The 19,903-nt window shown below is 43.6% G+C and overlaps 1 protein-coding gene across 9 annotated transcripts in view; it reads left to right on the top strand.

Annotated features, from left to right (window-relative positions):
- The window catches only part of NDRG4 (NDRG family member 4), a 637,307-nt gene that overhangs the window by 510,427 nt on the left and 106,977 nt on the right, over window positions 1-19,903 (top strand). For all 9 annotated transcript variants that reach the window (XM_069217404.1, XM_069217401.1, XM_069217403.1 and 6 more), the window contains 5 exons: window positions 7,377-7,497; window positions 10,076-10,138; window positions 12,680-12,740; window positions 14,041-14,127; window positions 18,440-18,496. In XM_069217404.1, coding sequence (XP_069073505.1) covers window positions 7,377-7,497; window positions 10,076-10,138; window positions 12,680-12,740; window positions 14,041-14,127; window positions 18,440-18,496 — 389 coding nt within the window. The remainder of the gene's footprint in view (window positions 1-7,376; window positions 7,498-10,075; window positions 10,139-12,679; window positions 12,741-14,040; window positions 14,128-18,439; window positions 18,497-19,903) is intronic.

The following is a 19,903-nucleotide window of genomic DNA, read 5'->3' as shown; positions in this document are numbered from 1 at the left end:
TCCCAATGTATTTCTTGTCACAAGGACATGTGATCATATACACCACATTTTTACTGTTGCAGTTCGTTAGTTGCCTAAGCTCCCAGGGTGTTTGTAATCCCAAGTCAAGTGTGAGGGTTTTCTTAGTAAAGGTGCAAACACTGCAATTGCCGCAAGGGTAATGTCCTTTGGGAGGGGGAAGGTCCCAGAGGGTCTTCTGTCTGCTTGTGGTGGGATTTATCCGAGGGCGGGTGTGCACGATCATATCCCGGATGCTTTTTGCCTTTCTGTAGGCATTCATGGGGATCTCAAAAGGGAGACCAACAGAGGTGAGGATTTTCCAGTCTTCATTTATTATCTTTTTGATCATGTTGGACGCTGGGTTGAATGTGGTCACACAGATCAAGGGGTTCCCCTTACTGCTTCGACTGCTTGGGTGCAGTAGAGTCTCTCTGGGGCTCACACAGGCCCGTTTATCTGCTCTCCTCAATAGGTGATCCGGGTATCCTCTTGCTCGAAGTTTGCCACTAAGTAGCTGAGCATGCTTTTTGTAGTCCGTTAGTTCCGTACAGTTCCGTCTAAGGCGGAGGTATTGCCCCACTGGGAGGTTTTCCCTGAGGGAGCGTGGATGAAAGCTCTGAAACTGGAGGAGAGTGTTCCTATCAGTGGGCTTGTAATACACTTCTGTTATAAGGGAGCCATTTCTCTCAGTTATTAGTAGGTCGAGAAAAGAGACTGCCGGGTTGCCTACTGTGGCTGTGAATCTTAGAAAGGGATTAAGGGTGTTAAGCCACGTGATGAAGATGGTTGCTTCTTCCCTTGTACCTCTCCAGATAATCAGGATGTCATCGATATATCTTTTCCATAACCTGATTGGTTTGATATATGGGTTTTCTTCAGTAAGTACCATTGTTTTCTCGAAGTGATCCACGTATAGGCATGCCAGGCTGGGTGCAAAGGTGCTCCCCATTGAGGTGCCCTGGATCTGTAAGAAGAAGTTCTTGTCGAACTCAAAGAAATTTCTGGTGAGAGCTAAATGGGCTAAATCCAGGATGAATTCTGGAGGGGTGATGTAATTCCAGGTGCCCTTATCTAATAGATCGCTGACCACTTCGAGAGTTGCTTCTTGTGGAATATTGGTGTATAGCGACTCCACATCCAATGTCATCAGATGTTCGCTATCTTTGTCAAATTCTAAGGTGTTTAAAAGGGAGAGCACGTCTGTTGTGTCTTTTAGGTAGGTGGGAATTTGTTTCACGAAAGGTTGAAGAAACCAGTCGCAGAATTGCGACAGAGGTTCCAGCAAAGAACCAATCCCGGAAACAATTGGTCTCCCCGGGGGTGGATGCTTGTCCTTGTGGATTTTGGGCAGAATATAGAAATACGGAGTTTTTGGATCAGGTTGAGTGAGGAAGGAGGCCTCATGTTTGGTGATCCAACCATTGCTCATGCCCTTGTCTACAAGGAAAGTGATCTCTTCCCTGACCGTAGTTCTCTCACCGGTTGTAGGTTGAGGTGAATGTGGTCTTACTTCCTTTTGTAGTACCCCACCATGTATCTCATTCAGATTTACTACATTATTGTCCTTATCACATTTAGAGGGTACATATAGAGGCCTATAGTCTCTTGACAGGCACTTCAGTAGTCCACTTAGTTTGAAGGAAAATTACTAAAGCGTTGTTGATGAGACTTCATGCGACTCCAGGTGAGTCATGCATGCATTTTCTTGACATATAAGCAAAAACGCACTAGGTCAAAACATTAAAATCCTATTTCAGTCCCATAGGTTGCTTCTTCACTTGTCCCGATGAAGACCCACATAGATGTTTCCGATTAACCATGAGGGTTTGGGCCAAAACATTGACGAAGTATCTCGTATTTGCCTGCACTGTTTTCTTCTTCCTGTTGTTAGGAGGAGTTTGGTGGCTTTCCATTTTTTCCAGTGTTATCTTTATCCTCAGTCAAAAATAGAAAGGTTGCCAAAGGAGTTTTTTCATTCTTTGTAGATTTTCTTTCTTAACTCTGACCCTTTAAAGGAGGGACGCCACAACCTTCATGTATATTAATTATTCTTTGCAGGCTAACACCATGCCTACTGGGAGTAGTCACCATTTCCTTGGGCAATCAGGAAGGATACTCCACAGACCTTCTCAGCATCCAGTCCTTTACTACAGCTGGGTCTAGGAGAGCATTTAGGGCTGCATTCTTGACTTTATCCAGTCAATATCAAGACTTTACCAGCATTTGATGATCATATGCAATTTCAACTTGTGGACTGATCAAGAGGATAAACCAGGGCACTCGTGTTTCATGAATCACCTGAAGCTGTTTGCCGTAGGCAATTGATCGCTTCCCCCAGTCACATAAATGGACACATTTGACTGACTTGCTGACTTCCGAAAACCTTCTAACCAATATTGTTACTATTTCGCAGGGTTGACTGGCCATGCCCTTATTATTTGGACTGTGTCTGTTGGTAGCAAGATCCATCAATTATAACGTTTACTAGTCAATGTGAAAGACAGTCTTTCCACCTCCATATTAAAACCTTTGCTAATAGAAAGCTTGACATTGTATTACCTCTCTAAAACCGAGGATTGGGTGCATATATGAACTGGATTTCTGTAAAAACGTATGTGAGGCCATAGCACCTGTCATAGACACTTAAGCTCAAGAAACATTCCAAAGTTGGTACATGGAGGATTTGCTCTTATTTAAAACAGCTTAGCTTGGCTACCATTAAATGGTGAAAACCCATTTTAGACACAGATAAGGAGAATGTTAAACTAGATTAGAAAAAGTTGCAGAAGTAGCAAAGAAGCAGCTAAGTCGGCCTGTTGTATGATTGAGTTGAAGCTGCCAGCAAATGCACCAAAGAACACCTTGAGTTTCTTAGAGAAGTTTTAGGGTGTGTTCTCGTCCAGAGCCGGCTACACCATTCTACAAAAAAACTCTTTGCACCCATGCTTCAGAATTCTGTCGTGGATAAAAGTAGGCAGAGCTGGGGCCACTTTGGTCACAAACATAAGTATTTTGTGGTCTCCCTAACCTTCCTGAGGCCCTCCATTTTTTATTGCCTAAAGTAATCCCAGTAGAAAAACCCCTATGATTAAAACTACGAATCCCAAAGTGTTCAGATGATCCCTGTCCCTCCTACCAGGTCAATGAACTAACTCCAATCCTAGTGGCTAACGCCACTGAAATCATCAATATCTTTTTTAAGAAGGATATCACCTCAGACTGCTTGAGTGACTCTGCTATTAAACAAATTATATTTAAAGCATAAGAATCCAGCAATTGACAGACTGACAGCTAGCACTCTCTCCTTATTAAAAAAAAAAAAAATTGGGGGAAGTACTGATTTTCGAACCATGAGCAGCATAATGATAGACTCAAGGTTTCCTTGCAGGGATGTGGACCTCCTCGCAGACCTGGCATGGATTTGTTTTATGCGTTGCAGTTGTGAAGAGAATAAATAAACAACATTTACTATGTAGTCTTCTGAACTGAAGTATCTCATTCTATCTAAAATATTGTGTATGATATACCTTTTCTAGTTGGGTAACACTGCAGCTACTAGTGCTTGTGAATATAAACGGGTTGCCTGTAACACAGAATATTACATTTTTGCCTAAAGCTTAACACTCCTGTGGTGTGATGATATATGCATGCAGAGCCTAATCCCTCAACTACCTTGAATAATATCAAACGCAGTTGACAAATCCAAATCAAGTAATAGATGAAAGTCTTTAGAAAGAATGGGAGATTGTCACTCCGCAGATGAAAACATCAGTCAAGAAACAATACTGCCTTTGAAGAAATGTTCAAGTCCTTATAAACGCAGATGGCAGCACTCCAACAACAACAGTCTGTTCCACTGAAAAAAAATCAGCTGATACCACAAAAAGGATTTTTACAGACTGGTTTGTAGCATAGTTCAGTTTTTAAACTGATTAAGAAGCGAGCAGAGATAAACCAGCAATTGGAAAGCAATGTTTTCCATGGTAAGCACCTCGATATACTGGAGTTCAAAAATAGACACCACATTCTAGTTCACGTTTGTTCTCATTTGGAATCTTACTCTCAATGAGTGGACATCGTTGTGAATTGGGAAGGATACACCAAGCCTTCAACCTTTTCGGGTACCATCTGAGAAGTGTAGAACATTACTTGAATCTGTATTTGATATTAAGTACATGAACTCTATTCAAGATATAAAGGTTTGAATCACGAAAAGTTAGGAGCCATAAATGTACCTAATGCTTACATCCATCTATCTTAATTACCCCCATGAAAAATACTATCCTACTCTGACCATGCAGAATGCATACTGTGCTGATGTCCCTGACACAATAATCTGTTGGGTGAACTCCAGTCTAGTTTTAGACCTACAGAGACAGCTCTGTTGGATGCGAGAAAGCGCTTTACAGCAGTGGATGATGGTCAATGGGCACTGTTAGTCGTCTTGACGTCTCTGCCGCTTTCAACCAGATTGATCACTCTAGCCCTATATGGTGTCTTCCACTGATAGCGGATGCTACCTCACCCTCTTTAAATGTGGTTGGAAGCATTTCTCCACATCAGTCGTTTCAGGTCATCAGAAGCTGGGAAACTGCTTATGCCACTGAGACCTTTTGAGATTTTCCAGAAGTCTCCCCCCATCCTGGTACTTTATAATGCCCATATAAAGCTTTTGCACAACCTGTTAGCTTCTCGAGTGGCCAGATTTTCTATTAATGCTGGTATTAGCCTTTTGTTTCTAACCTGAAAATGTGATTATGAAAGTGTTGTTAATTCCTGACCTGTTTTATGTCAGATATACATAGCTGGTTAGCTTTACATTCTGACAACACCGAGCTGTTACCTGTAGGTTTAAGGGCTGCAATGCACAAACTCCTTGCTACCCACAAATCTATGACAGTAGAGACCGATAAGGTCAACCTTAAGAAAAAGGTAAGATCTCTAGGTGCGGTTTTAGTCAACCAGTGGATTATGGAAGAGGAGGCAAATACTCTTGCTAGAACCTGTGCTTAACGTATACACATATCTGTAAAGCAACCACGGTTTCTCTCAGAAAATATTTGAGACGTTTTGTTTTGGGATGTCATTGGGCCAGACTGGATTATTGATACTCCCTTTTCATGGATGTACCCCAGAAGATCTTAAGCGTGCTTCTTAAATTCAAAATGCTGTTACAAAACCTCTTTCTGGGATTGAACGCTGGGAGCATATTGGCCCAACCATCCGTAACTACATTGGTACCTGGTTGCAAGTCAGATGTAATACATTTTGGTCATGATTTACAAATCTATCCACGCTAATGACCTAGTTAATATGCCTTTATACTTCAAACACTATCCTCTGACTGTTGCTTTCTTGGTTCTTTATCTTCTAGCTGCTTGTGCCACTGACGTTTTTAGGCAGCTTTATTTTCGGCTCTTCCTTTGAGGACAGTGTTTGGCCTTGTCTTCTACTGGACCATAGACGTCAATTCACCGACATGCCAGAGGTAGCGGAAGTGACATCAAACACCCTTTGACCTCGACTTTCACTCATATGCACATATTTACACATACACACAAATTTACACGTATGTACACTCTCACACAAACACTCACCCGCAAGCATGCACACAATATACATTTAACAACATTTTTTACTTACCTCAGATGCCATGGAAGGGCATTTTCCATATACTTCATTTTTATTACACTGATAGTGAACAATGAAACATTATTCACTATTAGAGTAATAAAAAAGTGAAAGCAAACAAAGATAGTGGGGCCCCAACTGACGTCCATATAGATAAGCTATCACTGTGTTCCTGGAACTGAATTTGCCACCTCTGAGGCCAGGGGTCCCAAAGGCAGTGCCAGAGGTCACTAAGGGCAAGCCAGGGGTTGCAGCTGCAATCCCTAAATGACTTCTATATAATGGGCTGCCACTAGGTCAGGTGTTATTCAATTGTGGCCGCTGCGGGGCACTCATGACTCTGCTGGGTTGCCGTAGGGCCATGTTCTTCTATTGTAGCACATGTTCTGTTCTTCTGTGCCACTGCGGCCAGGCTTGTCCCTCCTTCTAAGCTAGTGCAGGGTAAGACACGTCTCCTCTTCTAGATCTCTGCGGGGCCAAACTCTTCTATTTTGTCAAGATCATAGGACTCGATTAACTACGTTACTCACCTTGCTTAGTCGTCTACTATTAGTTCATTAGTCACTATTTCCTCCAAATGGACCCACCCAAAATCCCCTCTTTCTAGGTTTAGAAAGGAGAGACAAGCGCTGAGGTATAAGAACTGGCCAGCCGTCAAAGGGGGTAGACCCTCCAGTGACCATCCACTGTGCTCCCATAGTTGAAACTCTTGCATACCTCACTTTCGGTTTGCGACACGTCTTGAGTCTGGGGGAAATGCCAACAAAGGATTAGGAGCGAAAGTATTCTTATAGTAAACTATTTTACGTTTTGTTAACTTGTTGATATCCAAACACACAAAGGCAGTGATTGTTTTTCAAACTAGTTTTCATTTGATTGTACACATTTCTTAATGTGTATTTCACATCCTTGTGCCTTTATGTAAAACGTCTGTCACATAGTATATATTTAAAGATGGGCAAGAAGTTCCCTATTACATTTGCCTCGGCACTAGTGTTGGTAAATGGTGACTTTTATCCATTATTAAAAATATATTTCCATGGATATTTTAGTCCATGCTTTTACCCAGTGGTACCATCGTTTCTTCGGTCTTGTCTGATGTGTCCATGTTGGAGGGGGTGTCACACTCCAACAGATAATTATATTGAAACCCCCTGACCTGGAAACGCAAATGTCAGAGAGCTTAGCTAACCACAACACAAGAAAAAGGGATTTTGCTGGCTTACTACCACGTGTAACATAAACCCCCACGTTGGGAAGTACCCAACGTGTCGCCTTGCCAGACCTTCAAAATACTCACATCGTGGTTCTGGAGGCCCTTAGGACAAGCATCTTCACAGGGAAGGTCCTTCTAGGCCTCCTTTCACAAGGCACAGTCTTCATTGTGCCCCTTGGAAGCCCAGGAATTTACAAGGAGCCTTGAGACAGCAATTGAAAGAGCATTCCCTGGTTTATGTATTGTAATGCTACGGTAAGCAAAACATTAGAACTGAATGTTCTCATTTATATATTTAACTAGCATACACCACCATCCGCCACACAGCATGTCTTACAAATCATGCTTCAGCACGTCCCTAACCATGCTAGCTCTTGAGTAGGCTACTTACACGTAATTGTTGGCGACAAATTTAAGCTGTGACCTAGTTCCCCCTTTGACTCACAGAGTCAAATGGATTGATTATGATTGACTGTCTCTGAAGGGTTTGTGTTACCTGTGCATTTCATCTGTGACCTCATCCTTTCAGATAAGTTGTGTTTCAACACCTTCTTCAACTTAGAAGATATGCAAGAGATCAGCAAGCACTTTGTGGTCTGCCATGTGGACGCACCTGGGCAGCAAGCGGGAGCATCCCAGTTCCCCCAAGGGTAAGTACTACTACTTGTAATTGTGGACAGTCCTTTTTGGTTTGGGGGTTGGTGAAATCAAGAGAAAGTGTGAAATTAAGCAAACCTCTCTAGCAAACTGTGATTTCCTGTGTTGCTTTAGGAATTGCGATTGCTTAATTGCAATTCTTACTGAATCTCAATTAGGAAACCACAATTCCTAAGGGAACAAAACTTTCAAAAATTAGATAGTGATTCCTAATGAGCCATAACTTGACCTTCTCATGGATGAGGTAGGTCATAGTTTGCGACCCATTAGGAATGATAGCCATCACAAGGATGATGGCCTTCTGGGGTCAGCAGATCACTATGTCTGTGGTTGCTTTTAAATAAAGCAATCCTTTTTTATATATAAAATGCAGTCTGTTTTCCTTTATAGAAAACAGGATGCGTTTTAAAAGAAAAAAATGAAAGTTTTAAGTTTTTTTTATTTTTAAGAGTAGGCAGTGGTCCTTGGGACTACTGCCTGCTTTTAAAAATATTTATTTTCCATTATCAAAGTGAAAGGGGTCCCATTAGAACTCCTTCCCATTTGTGAATAGTTTAGCACCTCCTTCAAGGAGTCAGTAAAGTATTAATGTACTGCGACTGGAATTCGGTCGCAAAACATTAATACATCCCATTCAGATTTGATAGTTGGAAGAGAAATCTAAAACACATCCTTCCAAATACCGAATCGTAAATACAGTTTACCAAATACCGAATAACAATTTATGTGTTGAACGTATGTAAAAGCATTCTTGCAGTTGGAAACGGTTCGACTGGGCCGTTTCTGACCCTAAAAATGCTTTGTACATATGGCCCTTGGTATAGAAAATACCTAATCTGCGTGGTATACCTCCTTCCGAGTTGGGGAATTCAGAATTAGATTATTTACTGCACTGTGTAAATACCCCACCCTGTGGTATCAGTGTTACCTGCTACAGTATTTTACTGCCCCTGGTAAATACTGATCCCGTAGCTCATCAGCACTCCTTGGTTTCAGTGGCAATGTGACGGCAGCGTTGTCAGGGCGGAATCTTCCTTGAGCAGCGAGGTGTGCGATTGGTTTTGAGAGTGAAATTAAATACTGCCAGATCAACACCTTTAACAGTCAACACACTGAGAAGTCATTTTGGGAGCTGAGGTCACTGAGGGGAAATAAAGGGAAAATCGCACTGGCGGATGTTAGAACTTGTTGTCAGTTGAGAGCGACGCAATGGTAGTGTGTTGTTCAGTACCCTGGAGAATGAAAAGGAAATGACCTGGTAGAAAGTAAGGGATCATGCTTTAGCTTATTTGCAGAGTTAGCAGCTTAGGTAGTAACTTAAAGGGCCGCCCCAGAGATGGGCAGGTGAGAAATGGTTGTGGAAGGGGGTGCGTTGTGGAAATGCCTGCCTAGGATGGATTTGGGAAAGGCCTGGATGAGTTTACTCACTGGGATGATTTGGATAGAAGTGATCTGAATAGAACCGTCACACAGTGTGGACTCCTGACCAAGATCTGTTGGAGGCAGGATGCTGCTCTGGCTCATTATTACTACCCAAGAGGAAGGCTTGGTGGAGTATACTGTTTATTGAGCACGGTATCGGCTGTCTGGGGCATGTTTATGCTGTCTTCCAGCGTAGAAGGTTCCTTATACCAGCATGTCCTTCAGGCAGCATGTTTTTATTTCCAGGGTATGAATTTGCCTGTCCTTGTTTACTGTATCCCTTGAACCCGTGTTAGTGCCCACTGTCCCAGAGAGACTGTGTCTGCACCATGCGTATCTTCTTGTGGGTGTGGGTGTGTTTCCTGGTGCAGGGTGCAAGACCTCGTAGTATGAACAATGTAGGTAATAGAAAGCAGCAAGTGGGACCAGCCTTCTGGTTCGTGGCTGTTCCTACTTCCCCAATATTCAGCTCCACCAGCTGCTCCTTCTCTTCCTCTCGTCCACTTGTGAAGGGGTGACCTTGGCAGGAAATCCATGAGAAGGCTTCCAAGCGAGGTCATCGGTCCCTTTCATAAGAATGCTAGGCTGATGGGCCAGCAGTGGAATGAAAGGATTTAGAGATTACAGGATTGAATAGTGGGTGCATGGGGTGTCCCTTAATTTGTTTGGACCTTTGCTTGTGCTCCAGGAAGAAGATTCTGTGGAAGGCCCTTGAAGTAGCGTCGCAAGAAGGCCAGGTAACCTCCAGCTGCACTGAGGGAGGCCACTCTCCTGGTCCTGCACATTTCTTTTTTCACTCCAACAATGGAAGGCCACAGATTCTCCTTTCCTCACAATACACGTTGCTCAGTACAAAACAAGGACTGCAAATAAATTGCTGCAGTAATTATGCCTCCTCAAAATGCAGTCTCACATTTGAACTTAAAATCCCAGAGGGCAACACAAACAAGGATTCAGTATTCAAAAATAATTTTCATCTCACCCATTGTAAGCATAGAAACAGTGTACAACTCGCAGACCTTTTATCATACTCATATTTCGTTACATTAGCATTTTGTTCTCTGTCACCTACTGTACTGCCATTACTTTCTCCTAGTGCTTGGCTGTTTACAGTAAATCTAACTTCTGTGTTTTTCTTCTTCCTTCAAGATACCAGTATCCCACCATGGAGCAACTGGCCGCTATGTTGCCCAGCGTAATCCAGCACTTTGGGTGAGTAGCACAACCATTCAAATACTGCCAGAAAAAATGGAGCGACTGTGGTGATCTTCTTATGTTAAGTGGCTACCTTCCTCCAGGTCACTACGGACACTGTTTCCAGTCCTGGACTTTCGTAACACAACTGAAAGTAAAGATTTGTGGTGGAAAAGGTTCTGGACTGGAGAAAGTGTCCTTAATGACTTGGAGTGTGATTGTAACTCTTTCCGTATGTCTAGACGATGATATTCTTTGCATTAAGAGAACGTTCAAATGCAAGGAAGATATAGTGCGCAGTACGTCCCTTCGCTTCATACCCCAGCTCTTTTTAGAGAGACACCAAATGCACTCATATCTGCATGCATATATTCATGTGGGGACAGGATGTGGCATCCTGGATCAATAAAAGCAAGGCAGGACAAACAGTATCTGAGGTAACATCATCCAATGGGCATTCATCACTTTTCTCGTGAAGCTTGTGGCAGTGCTGACAGGTGAAGATGGGGTGGTGCGCTCTACTGGTTGAAATGTCAAGTGTGTAGGTAGAGGTGTGTGCTGTGGAGGGTCCTTCTAGTTCATGCGTGCACTCCAGCCCTCACAAGTGGATGTAGCACTATCATCATTAGGTCTCAGATAGGCGGTGTAGATCACATGTATGAAGAAATATTTCTTTGACCTGAAGCAGTTGCTGCTTCACTTAGTCGGCAAAGGGTTACTACAGCATAAAGACATTGTCCGACACCGGTGAATACGAAAACTACTTGACCTCAGTCACCGTCCAGACAGAATATTTCAGCCCACAAGCGCAGGCTAGAACAGTGTCATGTGGCAAGCCAAGTAAGATGGAGGTAGGCACATCATCCTCCTCAGTGCATGGTTCAGGGATGCGGTTAATATTTTCACTGCTGTGAATGCACACAATTAAGTGAGAGCATGGTTAATCTAGGCCTACAGACTTGACAAGCTACAGCCACAAATATTATTCAGATATCTAGTTTTGGGAGAACATATGAGCTGATCAACTTGTGCATGATAACTGCGGAGGCACATTAAGGGGGCTGAGGCTGGGTGGGAGCAGCAGCGTTAGTATTTCTCCTCAGCATTTGGCTGCAATTATTGACTTTGCAGCTGTTTTTGCTGGAAGTGTGTCTGTGGTTCTGTGCAATGTCGCCCTTCTCCACAAAATGATTTTGAAATCTGATGGTGCATAATGTGGCCATGACAATCAACAAGCGCAGAGCAGGATTCAGTGGACGTAGCTCGAAGAAGCATATGTTTAATTTGCTGCAAGCCAGAGTAGCCTCCCCACTGGGCTATCTTTCACATATTTCCGTACAACAAGATGGTGGCTGTGTGCTAAACGTGCATGTTTATGACTAGTTCAGGGTCCTTTGCTCTCTATGCCACAGACTCCAGCTATCCCTTACTAACTAAACCTCAGTAAGGTTGTTGGTGTTCTCCTTCAGGGCGACCTGGCCTGGTACTTCTGGATGGACTGTTCTACTCGGGCAAGCCCAAGCCTAATTTGCATATGGCTGGTCTCTGTCGGAAGTGGAATAATAGTCAGGAATGCTGCTGTGTTCGATTGCCAGTGCCTGAGAAATTTGCAAACATTGCACCCTCTGTGTTTTGGTCTTCTTTGATTTCAAGTGCCTGGGGACCAGCTGAATATAACATCTCAGATTTAATTTCTACCAGGTGGTGCACCATTAGGACACAGCTGGTAGCAGCACAGTGGTAACAGGCCTAAATTGACCTGTTTGCTGTTCTTTTACTTTCTGGATTATGATATTCACTTTGGCTTTTTTGCAATATTTTGTAACCTGGTCACAAAATACACCTGAAGCTGGTTTCTGAAGGTTACCACTTCTCTTTTTGCAACCTGAAGCCCACCAGCAAACTCGGAGATAACTTTTCAACCTTAGAATGCTCCAAAGAAGAACATTCGTACAATGTAGTACGTCCCTGTTTCTCTCTTGCCCTACACCTAGAACACTTTTTGGAATCAGGGTGATTGTTGAGTGTGATCGACTGGGAAGGCACCACCGCTGTGACATCCGTTTTCCTAACCATCTGGTATATACCTTAGCCTGTCTGCAGTGAAGAGGGCGATGTCAGTGTCCCCACTGCTGCTAGGGTACCTGTACCTGGGAGCTCCAATAAACTGAAGAAAAAGACCTAGTGATGTGACAGCTGTTGGTCGAGTGAAGTAGAGTTAGATCTCCTTTCTCTTCTTGTTTCCGTTTAATCTCTGGTGTTCCAGGTACACATATAATATATTTGGGTTCATGCTTAGAAAGTACACATTTGTGGAACTGTATCTGGAATCTGAAAATCTATTGACGAGTTCTCAATGGAGGGTGGAAGGTGGAGATCGGATGGTGGTCAGAGAGGCCCACTGCTTTGTGCTGGGTTGCATAAAGAGACTTATCTTCTCTAGACGTGTTCCTCTCCTCAAAATTGTTAGACATAAGGCTTTCTGTTTGTTGACCCCCTTCATCCTGTCTGTCATTGACTACACATGAACTAAATGACCTAATTTTTCAACTCTTCCAGGTTCAAATACGTGATTGGTATCGGCGTAGGAGCTGGGGCATACATCCTTGCCAAGTTTGCTGTAAGTAATCCTTTCAGGCCGCTGGTAAGATTCTGTGAAGAGAGATTGGAAGTCTGTCCCGCTAGTGATTTGATGATCACAGTTTGGAGGCAGAGCTTAGCAGTGACTGTCTTTAGACCTATTTAGAGGTAGTCTGGACATGCTCGGCTCCACCCTTGTTCTCTAAAGCAAGCACCCAGTTTTTCTGTCTGTCCTCTACTGCAGTGCTTGTTATTCTGCCAAGGCCGGCACTACTCTAATACCTTTGCCAGCCTCCCTGGTGCTGGTCACTGTTCAGCGACCTGAATCTCACAGATTGTTGTCCCTGGTAATGTACTACCTTAGACGCCCTCCACTACAGTGGTCACAGCCCCTAGTCTGGCTGGGGCTGGTCCCCCGCGATATTCTAAAGTTGCTAGTTAATTTCCCATGGTTTGTACCATACTGGCCTCCCACCTTGGCCATATCCGTACTAGGTCCGGTTCCCAGCCTATGCTTTTTCTATCCTTGATATGTAATAAACTAGTTCTTCCCTGCACTTCTAGTGCCGCCGCTTTTCCTCATGTACACCCTCCCAGGAACCTCCCCTACACGTTTGTTTTCTTTTCTCGGGCTGGTCCTAAAATACATTGGTTTCTCTCCCGAGCTGCATCGTACAAGCTCCTCTCCATTAGCCTTCACTGTGAAGATCCCTTCGGCCGTCACTCTTTCCTCACCTTCTCCTTCCTGGTTGCCCCTTCATTACTCTGATTGCCCTGCGCTACTCCCTCTGTTGTGGATTACTTTGGCAACTCTTCTCTAAAATATGCTTCCTGCTCTGGCAAACACCCTTCCATGGTCCCTCCTCTTCCGCCAGCATCACACTAGTCTGTTTTCACCATATTGGCCCCTCCAAGCCACCATAGTCGTTTTCCTTTGCTTCATCCCAATCTTTTTTCATCATAGTCCTTCTCTCGCGTACAGCTCACTGGTCCCATTTCACTGATATGCCCTCCTCTAATAGTTTTTTACCCGAAGTGGTCTCCCCACCATGCTTATCCTCTCCTATGGCCTGCATCGTTCCATGGTCACACTGCCCAGCATCGCACTATCTCTGTAATCGCCTGCTTTACAATGGTCTACCCTCCCTTGGGTGGCACCATACTGAGACCCCTCCTCTGCACCATTTGGTGTGCTCCTTTGGCCTGCATCACTATCATTCCTCACCATGGCCACCATTGGCCTGCCTTCTCACCTGGGTGTGCCCTGTGGTGGGTTAATGGAGAGCTCTGATGCCACACCTGGTTTTCACCTTCTCTCTTCCTGGTGTTCTTATTTACAGCTGATCTTTCCAGACCTGGTGGAGGGACTCGTCCTGATTAACATTGATCCCAATGGCAAGGGCTGGATTGACTGGGCTGCCTCAAAGGTGAGTGACCTCTGCTTCTGCCCTGAGCTGTAAAAAGTGTGTAACCTAAGCAATCTTTCTACTGTTCAGGGGTTGAGCCTGTGCCATCTGTGTGTGTAGCTGGAAGGAAGCCTCAGCTTCCTCAACCTTGCTATCTGTGTAACCTGAGGGATTTTTCATGTATAATGCCTGCGTGTGTGTGTGTGCGTGCGTGTGTGTTGTGCACGTGTGTGAGTGTGTGTGCGCATGCACGTGTGTGTGTGAGACCTTTCTAAGTTGCTCAACCAAGACCTGAGTCTTTTTAACTGAGAGAATAGGAGACAGTGACTACAAACTAGTTACACATATTAAACAACATGCCATTAATTTGGTACTCAGGATCTGAGTGAGCTGCTGGCTAGCTCTGCTGTTCAGTGTTGAAGGAGTTGAACACTTATAAAGGGGAGAAATGCTCTACAAGAAATCCCAATTTGGCATGCCTGGCCACTAGATTACTCGGCTACACTCTGCCGTTTCAGTCATTGATTTCTGCCCCCATCCAAATAAAAAAAAGATTTTGTCATCCTGTAATGCCCACAATCCAGTTGTTTCTTCTTCGTCTCTCAGCATTGTAATAATTGTTTACATGGCTGGTAGCTTAGCTGCCTCAGAAATGAATTGTAAAAGTGTTTACCTAAATGATGTTCTGCTGTTTAACACCATTACTCAAAAAAGCCGTGCACTTCAAAGGCAAAACACTTACTGAATAATGTGCATTTTCCGTTTATAGGTGGTTAGTCATACATGCCTATAATTGACTTTGAATGAGTGGGCATGTCTGTTTTCATGTTCCTCATACCCAAGTTACGATATACTTGCGCTTCACTTGTAAGCATGAATACTCTTCCTGGTGTTCTGTGATGTGAATGGTTGCCAGGCAGAAGCAGCTGTTTCTGATCCTGAAGATCACATTTATATATTCTTCTTCTGATCAATTGATTAATGTATGGAAACAACCGAATTATATATGGGTGCTAGTAGTTTGAAGAGCATAAATGCTACATTAAGGGTTTGTAGTGTAGGAGAACCAGTAGAGAATGGTAGAACCTGGTAGTGCTTGGGCTTAAAGATTTATAGTTTAAAACTGAGAGCTCCGATGGAGTGGCATTCACTTTTCACTTCTGGGGTGTATTAGTTGAAAATATTCAGCTCTAAATTCTCAAAAAACGTCTTTTGTGCTAATATTAGTAGTTGTATTTGGCCATGTTGACCTAACTTGGCAAATGGACTATGGAAAGGGATTTGACTGGTGTCCTGTGATCATCAAGGCACTGAAGTACCATTTCTTTATTTTCAGTATAGTCATCCTTCCTAAGTACACTTTATGTCAGCATGGCTTCTGGTACGCAGAGTGTATCCAGCGGAGCGCAGAACAAATGAGATTGACTGTGCCTGGGCTCTGGAACACAAATGGAGACAACTAATTTTAGTGTCAGAGAGAATATAAAAGTTAGCAGGGAGTTTCCTCCTATCATTGTGGACGGAATTGGCAGATGCTGCCTATTTGGCTGCTTTCCATTCCGTGGAAACACAAAGCGCTTGTGATGTTCATCCGCACAACCAACCCCATTGAAAAATCTAATGTGGTTCAGTATTCTTCGGTCAACAATTTCTTTTAGAAAAGTGGAAACTGTCTTATGAGGAACGTTGTAGACATGAGGATGGGGTACACAGCAGGGCAGAGGTGGTAGTAGGAGATGAGCACACTATCCGGTGCAGCAGTCCTGTTCATCTACCACTAAAAAGCCATTTTAGTTTCTGGCTGGCATCTAAGGCTTTTAGGGGGCAGCTTCCAACATTACCTCTCCAGCTGGTATGTGATTATTTTTTTATACTAGTGGGTCCTTCATATTGTTCAGTTTGGGTATCCATTCCCTTTCTTGACAGCTCCTCCCCACGTTCCCCGAGTTCTTATCCAAATGCTCAAATCATGCTGGTATTTTCTCCAATGAGCTTCAGATGTTGCTTGACAAGGGTACAATTGAGGTGGTGCCCCAGGGGGAGAGGTGCATGGGTGCGTTTCCCAATACTTCTGATTCCCAAAAAGGTTCAGGCATGAAGGCTGATCTTAGACCTGACTCTTGAATGCTTTCTTCAAGAAGGATAAGTTCAGAATGATGAGGCTGGGCCATTACCTCTTGGCCATTAAACACGAAGAGTCAGTTGTGTTCTTGGAATTGCAAGAAGGATGCTTTTATCTACCACTTCTCCAGTCATACAGCAACATCTGTGCTTTTTGGTGGGTTCATACCATTTTCACTTCACTTTCCTGCCCTTATGACTAACCTTGGCCCAGGTGTTCACAAAGATTATGTCAGTGATTGTGACCCACCTTCACAAGTCTGGGTGTACACATATTCCTGCACCTTGACAACTGGCTCCTAAACAGAAGTTGCTTCAGGGAGTCTCAGTCCACCGGCAAGTGACTGTTTTGTTGCTGTCTACTCTGGGGCTCTCCATTAATGAGCCAAAATCCCAAGTTCTGCCTGGACAGTGGATTCCTTTTATAGGTGTCATTCTAGACAATCGCTTCAAAGATCTTTCCACCGCTTTCTCCCTTTCATCAAGGGCAGTCATTCGAAGTCCTGATCCTTAACATGACCACATGGTGGTGGAACAACCAGCAAGCTCTGGAGGTAGATACAGAGCTCCTGAATCTTAGCATATGCCCTCCTCCATGACTACCACTTTGGGATTACCTGCAATCCTACATACAAATCTCTACATTCTACATCGCCATGTATGGAGATTGAGTGGGTCAACTGAGTGGTTTTGACCTTCCTTCGGAGGTGGTAGATGTCCGTTTGACTTCTCACTGTGCATCCATAAAGCCCATCTATTCTAACACTTCAGACTAAATTTGTAAACTGGGGCGAGCTGAGGCAGCTTGACCCACCACAGGCTAAACTGTCTGATTTTTTTCTGTTCGTTCTCTCTTTGGCCTGGCAAGGTTTTGCTGTAGGCACCTTTGAAAACTAATTATTGGCTCTTTCGGCCTTCATTTATTTGCCTGATTAGCCTTCTTTGTTTGGTTGGTTTTTTTTGGGATGCTTTCACACATTTCTCCCACCTCTTCATTATGCCGCATTAGGATCTGAATTTGGTTCATTCTTTTCTGATGTGTGCTCGCTTTCAGCCTCTGTTCTTTTATTCTTTGAGGTTCTAGACTCTGAAGGTCATGTTTCTCATTGCTATTACTTCTTTTATCTCTGTGTGCCACATCAGTGAGTTACAGGCATTATTTGTCCAGCCTCTGTATAGTAACCATTACCTGACAGATTGGTGCTTTAGGTAAGTGGATCCTTTCTACCAAAGGGGTACCACCTTTTCATGTGGTGCAGACAATGAAACTCCCCAGGTTCTTCTTTTCACTGCATACCTCTAAAGAGGTGGAGAGACCACATTGTTTGGATCCTTAACAGGCCCTCACTTGTCTACATTGATAGGACCTTTGTCCTCTCATTGTAGGCCTTATGCCTTCAGGTTCATTCTGCAAGGATGAGGGCTGCTACTGGGGCCTAGGCATGGAGGTTTGGACATCTGCAAATCTGCCATATGGGCATCCATCAATACTTTCACCACGCACTACTATGTCGACTCTCAAGAGGGTCATTTTGCCTGCCTAATCCCGCAGGACTTGTTGGTGCACACTATGCTCATTACAACCAACTCCTTGACAGGGACACTGCTTTGGTATTTGTTCACAAGGTGAGGATTCTGCATCAGAAGAACAAGTTCATTATGTAACACTCTTTCTGGTAGGTACTCTTAACTGCAGATTCATCACTGCCTCTCCTCCTCCTCCCTCTCCATCTGTAGAGTAGACTTTTCAAGAGCAGTAAGGTTAAACGGCAGGTCAGATACAGTATCAATATCTTCAGTTTTTCAGGTGCGCCCCATGTCAGGGGATGTGGTAAATCTCATTGAATAAACTGACATCAGCACGTTGGAGTGGCAGTTGTATGGTGCTCCGGGTTGTCATGTCTGGTGGTGGGAGAGCGTCACAATGAAGGCCAATGGCACCACCTGCTTATGCACTAGAGTGGAGGCAAATCGTTTTTCTGGAACCAGTATGGTGCCTGGGTGGGTTCACAAGGTAAGGAATGTTCGGGTAGGTAGAGTATGCACCAGAAAGAGCGTGACCAAAGGTAAGTAATTTGTTCTTCTAGTCCTTATCTGGAGCCCTGCAAGTGTTTGTATAGCAGGGGCGGAGCTGGTGTCTCTCAAAGCTGTGTCAGTGAAAAATTTCTAGTTGTTTTACCAATTGCTAAGATTCTTTTTCCTCCTTTTTCAGCTGTCTGGCCTCACAAGCTCTTTACCTGAAACAGTGTTATCTCATCTCTTTAGCCAGGTAAGATCTGTCCTTTAATCCACCCTTTGTAAAGCCAGAGATAGTTCATTCTGTATGTCATTTTGTCCATCTGTGTTTTGCTGCATGTGTCTGTTGGCGCCCCTTGGTTTCATGGTCCAGCCTGCACCGATTTTTTGTTTTATCGTGCTCGGTCTCATGCTATTGCTTGCTTTCCATGCCCTCCTTAATGTCTCTTACATGCTTGCTCGTGTTCTCTCTCACACTCTGTTTCACAAGTCTGTTTTGTATATCCCAGTGCTACTTGTTTGTCTTCCACGCTTTGCTCATCCGCCTGACCTTAAAGCTCCTTATCCTGCCACACTCCCAGAACCAGAGCACATCTTTCTGTAACACCGCCGCAGACCAGTAATACATCCCACCAACCCCTACAAGAAGGAACAACACCCAAGTTCCCTTACTTTTTATAATGGTTCATACTGAGCTTCTGACATTCGTAAGTACTATAAAGACCTAGGGATAGTGTTAGCCAATGCAATATTACACAGGTTACCAACATCAGATAGATAGACTACCGAGTTTGCCTTGTTGGGATTTGACCTTGTGATACATAGATAACAGCAGATGTCACTGCTGAATAATGATGCACTGAGCCATTTTCCCAACTTTTGCCCACAATGGTACGATATTCTCTATACCTATGTAGTGAACTAATTAAGTTTCTCCTCAGATTCATACCTGTAGAAAAAACCCCAGTTGCCAGACTGGACCTCGGGGTGGGGTGGGACAAAATGTAGTTTTTAAATACGTGTGTTTTTTGTTTTTTTTTACATTCAATTAAAGAAAAACTTTTTAAAAAATGAGAAACAGCAGAACAAAACAGCTCAAGCTTCACTACCTGAAACAGATGTGTCTGCCTGCACCTTTCACTTGTCCAGTCTTATACAAAAGCCAGACCGATCTCTTCGTCCAATTCTAAACCTCAGATTCCTAAACAAATTCATAAAGAATCTATCATTCAAAATGACAACTCTACAAGAGATCATACCTCAATTTCAAAAGAGATTTCATGGTAACAATAGATTTAAAGGATGCAAATCTCCATATTCCAATAAACAACAAGCACAAAAATGTACTTGCGCTTTTTGGTAAATGGACAACATTTTCCGTTCAAGGTGCTCGCATTCAGAATTGAATTAGCACCAAGAGTGTTCACAAAGTGTTTGGCAGCAGTGGCAGCTCACTTACGAATTCATGGAATACATGTTTATTGTTATTTAGACAACTGGCTAATAAAAGCAAATTCTCAACAGAAATGTGAATAACACATAGACAAAGTGATGTCAGCCTTACACAATCTAGTTTTTTCTCTAAACAAAAGAGAAATTGTCACCCACACCGGAACAGGAAAAAGGGTTTCTTGGAGCGAGAATCGGTTCAGTAGAGGGG

This window comes from Pleurodeles waltl, chromosome 12 (assembly GCF_031143425.1).
Source record: "Pleurodeles waltl isolate 20211129_DDA chromosome 12, aPleWal1.hap1.20221129, whole genome shotgun sequence".
Classification (NCBI taxonomy): domain Eukaryota; kingdom Metazoa; phylum Chordata; class Amphibia; order Caudata; family Salamandridae; genus Pleurodeles; species Pleurodeles waltl.
This window is presented reverse-complemented; position numbering and strand designations above follow the sequence as displayed.